Source organism: Carassius gibelio, chromosome A10 (genome assembly GCF_023724105.1).
Source record: "Carassius gibelio isolate Cgi1373 ecotype wild population from Czech Republic chromosome A10, carGib1.2-hapl.c, whole genome shotgun sequence".
NCBI classification, from domain to species: Eukaryota; Metazoa; Chordata; class Actinopteri; order Cypriniformes; family Cyprinidae; genus Carassius; species Carassius gibelio.
Genome location: NC_068380.1, coordinates 22273828 through 22285396, shown reverse-complemented (window position 1 = coordinate 22285396; position 11569 = coordinate 22273828). Strand labels below are relative to the sequence as shown.

The 11569-nt window shown below is 40.4% G+C and overlaps 1 protein-coding gene across 1 annotated transcript in view; it reads right to left on the bottom strand.

Moving 5' to 3' along the window:
• LOC128021572 (actin-related protein 3) overlaps nucleotides 1–5347 on the bottom strand; it is a gene marked incomplete at its 3' end in the record, with an annotated part of 6366 nt that extends 1019 nt beyond the window's left edge. Inside the window, 7 exon segments of the mRNA XM_052608890.1 lie at nucleotides 1–49; nucleotides 292–399; nucleotides 474–569; nucleotides 692–802; nucleotides 3691–3815; nucleotides 4066–4121; nucleotides 5181–5347. The exon segment at nucleotides 1–49 is cut by the window's left edge and continues 95 nt beyond it. Of these exon segments, the coding sequence (XP_052464850.1) occupies nucleotides 1–49; nucleotides 292–399; nucleotides 474–569; nucleotides 692–802; nucleotides 3691–3815; nucleotides 4066–4121; nucleotides 5181–5224 (589 nt within the window).
• Nucleotides 5348–11569: the final 6222 nt, after the last annotated feature.

Genomic DNA, 11569 nt, shown 5'->3' with positions numbered 1-11569 from the left:
CCGCGATGGGAATGTGTTTAATGCAGCTGCCGATCACGTAACCCTCCGCCTGTCAAACCAATCACAGCAGAGCACTCACGGTCACTTCCTGTTCTGTGCTAGTCTGCAGGAAGTGGTCATGAGCATCCAAACACCACCACGTGATCAGACACCACAGAAGAGCATCAGACGTAACGTGAATATGAACGGCTGTTTGAAATACAGTAAAACGACTCTCTTCTGCGTGCCAGTTTCTACATGCATGACATTATATTACTTAAAGAGTGTGTGTGTGTGTGTGTGTGTGTGTACCACTGGAATGACGTGAGTAACTCCGTCTCCGCTGTCGATGACGGATCCTGTGAGGGTTCTCTCACCGACCTGTCGAGACGTCCATGATGCTGCCAGAGCCAGAACAGCCTGACAAACACACACAGATCAGCACTGGGAGCACGTGTGTGTGTGTGTGTGTGTGTGTGTGTGTGTGTGTGTACCTGCACAGCGATGTACAGCCCCGGCACGTTAAAGGACTCAAACATGATCTCGGCCGTGTACTCGCGGTTCTCTGGAGTGTTTAGAGGAGGCTCGGTCTGCAGCAGAGAAACAGACACGTGTCACAGGAAGTGATGCGTAGAGCGCAGTATAATCTCAACGCAGTGCTTCAGGTCTCAGCTGAAGAAGAGACGTTAAGTAGTGATGAAGATGTCCTCACCAGCAGGAAGTAATGGTCCTCAGGTTCGGCTCTCAGATACTTGAAGATCACCTGCTCCATAAACCTCTCCATCAGATCCCAGTCCTCCACGATCCCGTGCCGGATGGGCCACTGCGGAGACACACACACACGCTCAGAGATCACACAGATGACATGTGATGATGATGAAGCTGGAGCAGGAAGCCTTCATCATCACGGACCGCAGGTAATCAGAGAGAGAGGAAGAGTTCAGTACATGTGTTCATCCTCAGATCTTCAGAGATCAGCAGGAGTGTGTTTCTTCATCAGGTTTGGAGAAATGTAGCACTGCATCAGTGTCTCAGTGACGGCACCCATTCACTGCAGAGCATCCACTGATGAAACACTGATGCAGTGCTATATTTGAAATATTTAGGAACAATTATTGATGATAAACTCAAATTTGAAAGTAATGTAGAGTCTGTCAAGTCACCTTTATTTATTAAATTAAATGTATTTTTATTATTATTTATGTAGTGCTTTTAACAATACTGACTGTGTCAAAGCAGCTTTCCAATATTAAATGGGAAAACAGTGTGAATAATGAAAAACACAGACAGCAGCTTGGTCTCTTCAGGAGTGTGAGGAGCTGTAGTGTTCACACAGACTCTAACGGAGGTATACAGGACAAAGATGGAGAGCAGTCTTACTCAGAATACTGTTAGTGATACAACAACTAACTCTCACGAGTCAAGTAAATAAGATTCCTGGCTACAAACAACTTTACTTCAGGTTTTATTTCATTTATGGAAAGAAACATTTTTAATGTGCAACCTTTTTAAAGATCAGGGGCCTGTTCTTCGTACGTGGCTAACTCAGTTAGCTGGATCTGATTGTTGATGATTTGGCGTGATCTTGGATCGTTTGGTTCTCCGAAGCTCATCCCGGAGCTGCTGTCATAGCAACAGATCCGTCTCGGGAGCAGCTTATTTCATGTAAACAGGATTAGATCGCTTCAACCGGATCTGATACTCAAAATATGTCTGCTACCACCGCTACTTTATTACAAGAGTATCGTACTGATCCAGGGACAATAGTTTAAAATAATAATCATTAAAAAATTATTTAAAAATAATATAAAAATGCTGTGTAGTCCGTAACAGCCTACTATAGACACTCCAGTTTTACTCACTGAACTATTTATTTGTCATAAAATTACTTCATAATTGTATTATTCTTACACACATGCTGTACAGATAATAGAGTCGTGCATTATTTTGACTGATGATGATATTATGGGCGGGGCTTGATGGAGCGCAGGAGATGCAGATAACATGATATTGACCCTTAAGAAACTTTCATTAATGCTGTCACGTTACAAATCTGTCCAAATATAAAATGAAATGAATAGATAATTTCTACATTTAAATAAAAATGTAAAGACTGCACAACTATTATAAATTGCGAATCTAAATTATTTAAAAAAATTCTAATAAAATAAAAACATGTATCTATTATCGGTTTCATGTATCTATTATAACATTTATGTAGTTTTGTTTGCTTGGCTGTTTCCTTATAAAAGTCCAGAAATGTGTCAAGTTTTTCGTCAGGTGTCGTTTTAAATGATATGACGTCATTACATTGCCGTCTTGCCACCAGCCAATCGCTGCACTGCTGATCATGGTTTCGAGTATCGATACATATCCCCTTTTAAGAAAACACATGAACGCGCAATTATCTCCGATAACTCAATCCAGCGATACTAATCATACACAACAGGTGTGTTCGAAGAACCCAATGAGCCGGATCAGGATTAGCACGATGATATCATCTTGGATGTGTCATTTGATCTCGGATGTAATGATCGACGTATGAAGAACAGGCCCCTGGCTTACACTCCTCTGGCCAGAAGAAATAATTTATCCCATTGGCAGATTTTATATTAAATGGGATTGTGGTTTGAAGGAAATGCAAAAGAGTGGTTGGTAGCACAGTGTTTAATAGATTCAATGGAATAAATTGATTATATATAGTTCATTTTATAATGCCAATTATATATATATATATATATATACACACACACACACACACACATAATTTACCTCATTAAATAAACTATAATTTATAAGCTTTTTCCTTCTGGTGCCTGAAAAGGAGGAATTTTGGTCAATATTTAGCTAAATGCCATCTGGTTTAGGCCGGTCATGGATGATGATGATGATGATGATGATGATGATGAAGCTGCCAGTAGGTGGCAGCAAGCCCATGCTTTAATAAATTATCGAATCATTGAAATGAAACAAGTATTTCCTGCTGATTCCATTAGAAAAGAAAGAAGTGAGTCCATCTGAGTGAACGGTTGAATCACTGACTCACTCGATTCACTCAAAATCTGATTCATTCAACGAACAAAACTGTTGTATAAAATTAACAGCACATTTGTGCTCGCGCAGAAAAGTACATTACTTGTGCAAAGAATATAAAAATGTACAAACTCACACATGAGTATTTTTCAGTCACTGCTTGAACTGTAAGATCACTGTACTCTACCAGACTTCAGTGCGCAGTGAGTGTGTTCAGGGACTCGATGCTAGCTGTACTAGCGTCTCTCCATCCCACACATACAGCACAATAACAATGTCAGGGAATGACTTTCAATCATAATCAAGGGAAAATCATACTGTTGTCATCTTTTTATTTTTTTAATTTCAATAGTTGCACTTGAACTATTTTTTGTGAAAAATGATGAAAACTGATGAAAATGATGAAAGCTTGTAACAGAACCGAGTTCTGATTGGCCAATAGCTGTTATTGAGTTTGTGAATTATCATAAGTGATTTAGAGAATTTTAACATTTCACTTGCATGATAAGTAATAAAACACATCTTATTGTAAAGGGGATGTGGTTTTATAAAGTTAAACAAGACGCTTGTGTGATATTTCTCACACACATTATGTGGTTTGTGTTCTGCCAGTGAACACACACAGATCACCCTAACCGTGAGCTCTGCAGTGACACACACACACACACACACACTCACTTTGGTGGCGTAGTTGGGTTTATCGATGGCTTCGTCTCCGATGAAGAAGTCCAGGTCATCCACGCCCTTCATCATCCTCCTCTGGGCCTGATCGCCCACCTTCGCCGACTCTTTGATGGCGATACCTGCAGGAGAAAGGCATGATGGGAAGTGAGAGATGATCAGAAGAGAGGAAGTGAACTGTGATACACTGACGAGTGAACACAGCAGGTGAGGGTTTAATATCTGGAGGATGATTCTGATCACTTCTATATGATGCTTACAGTAAATACAATCAGCTGACACAACAACAGACTGAATCTGAGCACATAATTAGGATTATTTTTACAATTAATTGAGCATTTCAGTTAAAAACTCACACAAACACACACTCACATGAGGGAATGATGAACTGCGGCTCCGTGTTTCCTGCATATCCCAGTTTAGTGTACCTGGAACACACACACACACACACACACACACACACACACACACGGATTACGGTGATGTTCAGATCAGTGTGAGGATGATATCAGACCAAACCCAGCCCTGCACGAACGACATCAGCAGATTAGTACTGGCTTCTTCATGATGAAGGACCAGAAATCAAACACTAGATTCATTTCTTTAACATCACACACTCAGAGCGATGATGACATCACTAGAAGCAGACACGAACCTTTGCATTGGAGAAGTATTTATTTAAGTCTCTAAACGGAATGAGTTATATTTAGCGCACATACAGGGTCTGACACACACACACACACACACAGACAGACACACACACACACACACACACACACACAGAGAGAGATCGAGTGCAGTGGATGTGTTCCTGTCTCTACAGGACTGACTCCTCGCACTCTGTTCAGTTCAATCACATCTGAACGAATCAAAACAGAACAAACGACTGACAATAAAACATACTGTGGTTATAAAATTACACATTTCGGGGTTTCTTTTCACAGTTTAAATCGGTTTACTCTCCGACAGTGAACAGAATCATATTTTAACCCAGTTAATGCATCTTAAAGGGTTTGGTGTTTTTCTCTGTTTGCCCATATAAGGCCTCAGCGAGAATACGGAAGTGGAGGAAGAGGAAGCAGATGTGCGCATGCGCACAAGTGAAGACAACAGATTCAATCATTTCCCCGCTCTTCAAACTCTTTTAGTTTTTCATTTTTGCCATTAATTTAATAATGTAACACGATCTGCTGCACATTAGATGTTATATTATCGTTAAATCGGCGCGCTTAAAAGCTGCGCGCTCCTGGGAGCTCCGCGTCGCGCGTCAGGCGCACAATCACCGCGCGTCAGATTGCAGGAGCGTCGCCGCTCAGGTCCGCGCAGAGAGACGAAGATGACATTACTGGAGCAGCAGCGGACAGACACTTAACAGACAGTTTACAGACGGAGGACGAGCGATCAGCGCGAGGACGGGTCTCTGCAGGAGCTCGCGCGTATAATGCGCCGGTTTTCCCGTGAAGAGGCGAATCGCGTGAAGTACTCACCCTGTGCCACAATCCACCACGCATGCCGGTAACCGAGCGGCCATCTCAAATGCGTTCCGGAGAGCTCCGGTGCGAGCGATCAGTCAGTCCGTTTGTGCGCGAGGCGGAACCCGGAAGCGCCAAGGGAAGCGATTGTCCACTTCCGCATTCAAGCGCGCACCCTACAGTGGCCGCGAGCGTCACACGGGGCGTAGCGGCTGGTGGGCGGGGCCCAATGACTGGTGGGCGGGTCCGATCTGGTCAAACACGTGGCTGCGCACATACCAGACCTACGGAGCCCGTGAGGTGACAGGGCCGATGTTCTGACGATGTGTGCTACTCTATCAGATTTTGCTACATCCCATAAAAACATATCATGCTGGTACATACAACATACACCTACCCCAACCCTAAACCCACTAGGGGTGTGAATCAGATGGTTCGTCACATATGATATCAATAGATACAGACGGTTGGTCTGGGAATGCCCCCGGGAACGCCCCGTCACGTGATGTGAATTTAGCCTGTGGGGGAAAACATTGCCTTGGCGACAATTGAAATAAACGGGACAATCACGCCGAAGAGTTGCTGTGTGGTTTTCTGTACCTCCAATAAACTAACAAATTATGAATTTAAGTTCTACATCCTTCCCAATAAACATACAGAGCTGGAAAGGATTACAAAATGGCTACAAGCAATAAGTTGTGAGGATGATCAAGGGAAGTTGTGGAATCCCGAGACTAAGCATGTGTGTGTGTGCAGTCGCATTTCATCACAGGCAGGCTATATTAACATCGTGTTCATTATTAACATTATCAAAACTGTGTAAGGTTGTTTCAGAAAGTGGAATGTGTAGACAACTGATGATGTGTCATCCAGTTAGTTATAACATACTTAATTAGGTATAAGGAAGCTATGTCCATATATGGTATATCCCTGTGTTGAGGTGCCCCCTGGGAAAGAGGGCGGGGTGTTCTGGCGGGTGAATGTACTTGCTTCGTGGTGTTTGTGGGCTCTCCAGGTTGGCTAATAAAAAGTACGAGCCTGAAAGATATAAACGTCTCCGTCTCTATAACAAACTACATGGTGTCAGAAGTTAAAATAAGTCAATAACAGAGGACATAATGGCTGACGGAGGTCGCTGACCAGACCCGCTGATTTTCGACGGCAACATAGCAGAAAACTGGCGAAAATTCAAACTGGAATTCGACATATTCATCGCCGCAGCTCACAGCGAAAAGCCAGATAAAACTTAAGCCTACATACTCCTCAATCTTGCAGGACCAGAGGCGATTGAAAGAGAGCGTTCCTTTTCATATGCTCCAGCGATATTGGCTGATAATGAAGCAGATATAGTTACGCCAGCGGAGTCAAGGGAGGATCCAGAATGTTTGAAGCGAAAATTCTGAGAAATTTGCAACCCAGAGACAAACGTGACGATGGAGAGACATTCATTCAACACCAGAAACCAAAATCCAGGCGAAACCATCGAAGCCTATGTGAGTACGCTGAGAAATAAAGCGAAAACATGTAAATGCATATATAATTAGCCTTATCATTCTACCTGAAGCAAAACTATGTAACGTTAGCCTAGTGTCGAACATAAACCCACTTAAAAAAGCATGTGGACACGTAACAACTTAGTTTTGTGTCAGAACTTTTACACTTTCATTCATAAATTCACCCCATCTGTGTTTGCGAAACGATTGAATCCAGTCAAAAATAGAGTTTGCTGTATAAAGCAGAACGTCACGGGATTTGGCTGTTTTTGAATGAATACATCTATATTAGGGCTATAAAATGAATCAAATATCGATATGGACTAGTGTATATGATATTAAAGTTAAAAGAGACTACAATTGTTTATTAACTCCCAAATGCAACCAAAATATATAACAAGAACATTTCTATGAAATTTTAACATTTTGTACCTCAGTTGGGACATTCACAAAAATATATATATATTTTGGCTGCTAATATGGGCTTAGTGCTAAAAAGCTTTTCTACATATAACCAAATTACAAGCAATAGCAGAAAATAAATAGAGTACAACAAAGATATAAGTTCAATAAACAGTGCTTATCAGGTTTTTCAGCTGTCTAAAATACATTTCCAGCTATGCTACAGAAATGTAAGGCTAATCACATGTAAAATAACTGCTTCACTGTATAAATCAAATTAATAATTTTTGATGTTACAAAGGTTATTTAGTCAGGAGCAGTGAAAACTTGTATTTTTCAACATTAGATTTATAATTAGTTTGCTTTCACTTTAAGAACGATGCATGGTATTAATATACTGATACACATGCCTTTTCTTTCTCAACTGTTTACGTTAAGATATGTCTAACCGACTGTGTTTACTAGGATATTTGACAAAATGCGCATTTTTATTACATTTTGAACAGAGGAAGTTATAGAGTGTTGCTTTAATGTAATAATAATGATAATAATATACAAATATTAAATTCAATGTTTAATATTAATAAATATGAATGATCTATTTTTGATAATCCCAGTTTGCTATGGTCACGCAGGTTTGTTTACGCATTAAATCCATGGCCAAAAGCAAAACATGTTGTTCCCTCAACATGACATAAGGATTTCATTATCTCGACAAAATTATCTCATGGCCAGGAAATATTATCACGTTCCCACGAGTTATGATGTCATGACCACGTCTAAACTAAGTGAACCGAACATGTCACCTCAGGGGCACCATACTGCCAGCTGACTGCTCTTTCAGTTTCAGAGAATGACATGATTGTTTCGCTTATTGTCAAAGCATAAGCACACACACACACACACACACACACATGAACACACACTAAACAAATGTAAGATGTGGAAAGAGTGCTGACACTTCAGTCAATCTGTGTGTATAAATATGTATGAAAGTCAAGTCAAGTCACCTTTATTTATATAGCCTTTTAAACCAAATACATTGTGTCAAAGCACTGAGCAACATTCATTTGGAAAACAGTGTCAATAATGCAGAATGATAGTTAAAGGCAGTTCACCATTGAATTCAGTGATGTCATCTCTGTTCAGTTAAATAGTGTCTGTGCATTTATTTGCAATCAAGTCAATGATATCGCTGTGAATGTGTCAAATATAACTTTTAATTTTGATTGAGAAATAATGTCAAACATCACTGACCTGCTCAGGGGTCAGGGGTCAGTCTGAAGCAGTGGGTTTAAAATCAATAAAACATTAACACATTGTTTAGGTGCACCTGTATCTTCATAGAAAGATCAAAACAACATGGAAGTCTTGCTGAGTTTGTTCTGTGTTTGTTCAGTAACATGACGTGGACATGAATATCTCTCAGTGTAGATCTGTCTCTGGACAGCAGGTGGCGCTCGTGCTGGACTGACCTCAGATCATTAGGAAACTCTTGTGCTGTGTGTCAGTTTGTGTTTAAAGTCTATGTTCTGAGTTTGTCACACCACAGAAAATGTGTTATTAACCACCCAGATCAATTTGAATAAAACCAAAAAACAATGTAAGTGAAATGATTTATCAGACAGAGCAATACGAGTCATAATCTGAAAACCACGCCCACATCTGGGGAAACATTCTGGGTTTTTAGCATGTTTCCTGTACACCTTGTTACACAGCAGCTTTTAGATCTTGTTCTGTTTTTGTTATAAGTCAGAAATGACAAGAAATGCCTCCCGTAAAACAAAATCAATGGAGAAGGTTGGATTGTTGAAAACTGTTTATATCTCCACAGTTCAGTACTACATAGTTCAGTCTTTGAGATGAAGCTTCAGATCAGAGGTCTCCACCCGTTCCTCCACCAGCAGAAGCTACACACACACACACACACACACACACACACACACACTTTAATAAAGGTTCCAGAGATCCTCTGTTTACACTCAACCACAGGTTTAACTCCTTATCCGGGCCGGACCGGAGGGTTTAGCTGGACAGTCCTGTTTGTCCAGCGCAGGCAGTTGTTGCTCATAGATCTTCTGGTTTTCTCTCATACACAAACACTCTTACAGTCATTCTTCTGTCGTGAGTGTGTGAGTTGTCCTTTAATACACTCCAGAGCAGCCACATAATCTCCAACTAGGCTTTTTTCAGAAAACTAAATAGTCCTTTCTTATATTTTTTGCTGGAGGTGAATGAGCTCCATGGTTCATCAGAACTTGTTTCAGATTTGAGATCTGATCCAGAGACTGGCAGAATAAAAAGATTCACGATGACCCAGTTTCTGAACTAGCTTTACATGTCGTTGTTTAATCAGGATGGATCACTTTATTGTGTACACCTCTCTCGTCTTATAAAGAGAAAAAGAAAGAGGAAATATTGGGTCCATCCACTCCTGCGGTCGCGTGGAGAGGAAGGAGTTCCATCTTTATCAAGAAGAGCCGGATTATCCAGAACGATTCAAAGCTCTCTGTCATGTGAATGTCATGTGCTTTGCCAGTGATACTGGAGCCGGCCACATAAATATTAAACAAAATCATGAAATAAAAGTTTAGAAAGTCAAATGATACCTTTATGTGCTTTACAGATGAACTTGAAGTCTTTATTCAGTCGAAATGTTCAATAATATATAATCTACAGATGAACAGATGATTCATTTAAGTCAATCTTTTAAACAAATCATTTCTTTTAGCGAAACCAATGGTTCATAAACTGGATCGATATGAGGTGCAGGGCTTGTAAAATCGCAAACGTCCCGGAGCTATTGTGTTTTCCATCCGGAGCTTGCACTCACTCAAAGCACACGGTGAGAGCAGTGTTTCAGAGAAGGAGCTCACACAGAACTGACTCCTGTTTCTCCTATCATTGCTTCTGAATGAACACATACACACTAAATTATCCTGTGCATTATTATATTGGATCCGTGCACTCGGTCTGTAAATATCTGCTGTTCCAGTAGTGACACCCATTCTGTTTTTAACAATCCAAATAACATGTATTTAGCATATTTTTTTGGATAGTAATTCAAATGGTTTCCTCTGATGTAAAATAGAGCACAGACAGAGCCATTGTTTATATCAAGAGATTTCTTTCAGTTATATAAGTTTTTATTTGATTTAAGTTAATTTTATTATTTAACATTTAAATTTCACAAAATATGCAGCATTGTCTTTTGTCTAATAATGAAAGGACAAATTTTTATTTATAATTTGTCTTAAATCTTATTTTGTAGAATTTTTTTTATTTTTTTATATATAAATAAATTGTAAGAAAATTGTATGGTGTGATCTGTATTGTGAATGTTATTGCATCGCTACATCCCGATATGCTACAGGTTTTTGCTGATCACGCTGATTTGTCACAGTAAAGTTGTCAGCCAATGTTTTTTTTTTTTTTTTTGTGGGCTAGTTAAATTCATTTTGGGCTACCAAAACCTGAAGAATGCCCGTCTGAAGGGCTACCAGGGATTTGGAAATTTTGCGACCCCTGAGGTGTTTCCCAAAAGCATCATTAATAACGACATAAAGTCTGGTCCATTCATTAAACACATCTATTGTGTAACTTGGTCAACTGTGCCAGGGGTTTTGGCTACTTTTATTATGTGTTTGGATTCGTTTTGAAGCTTGGAATGCAGCAAGAAACAGCAAGGAATCCCATTCATTATATTCAGATTGAATTTATATTGACTGGAAGATTTAAATCACAAACTTTTCTTGTTGTGGAAAATTGATGTTGTTAAAGTGCAGTAACTCATGATCAAACTCAGTCATTAACACACAGCAGAGGAAGAGTCGTGTCTAATGCATCACTCAAGCAGAAAATAACTCATCATGAAGCGTTCACAGACTTTCTGCTCCAGGTGGAAGGCCGTGGTTCTGTGCTGTGAGTGATTAACAGATCTAGAGTCAGTAAGAGAGCGACCGGTGTCATGGAGGAGAACGAGGAGGTGTTGAGAGACTGGACATCACTGGAGTCTGGAGGTCAAGATCTTCCTCACGCTGCTGTACAGCGTCATCCTCACAGATTGGTCTTCTTGGTATTGACTGATTTCCCCTTGGCAGCTGTTGGTTGGTCAAACTAGCTCTTAAGGCACAGTCTTAACACTGTTCCCCTGCGTTGCCAGATTGGATGCACAGTTTCCAGCCCAAAAGCTCACAAAAACCCTCCCACTCCCACAAAAAACATCTGAATGCTTTTGTGATGCAGGGTCACAGTCTATTAGCCTTCATGACACCCATGTCTGGATCTTGCCTAATTTTGATTGTTTTGTTGTTAGATGTTTTCTGATGTTAGTAGTTAATAGATTTGGCTGCTTACCCGGAGTAACTTCTGCCTATTCTCAACACACATGACACGGGGAGAGCTTTGATCAATCAGCAGGGCACAGCAAAGCCTTGTGGGTAAATATGGAGGAAATATTGAGTGTTATACAGCTGATTCTGTACCATGCTATAAACTGAGAAGTGTTTG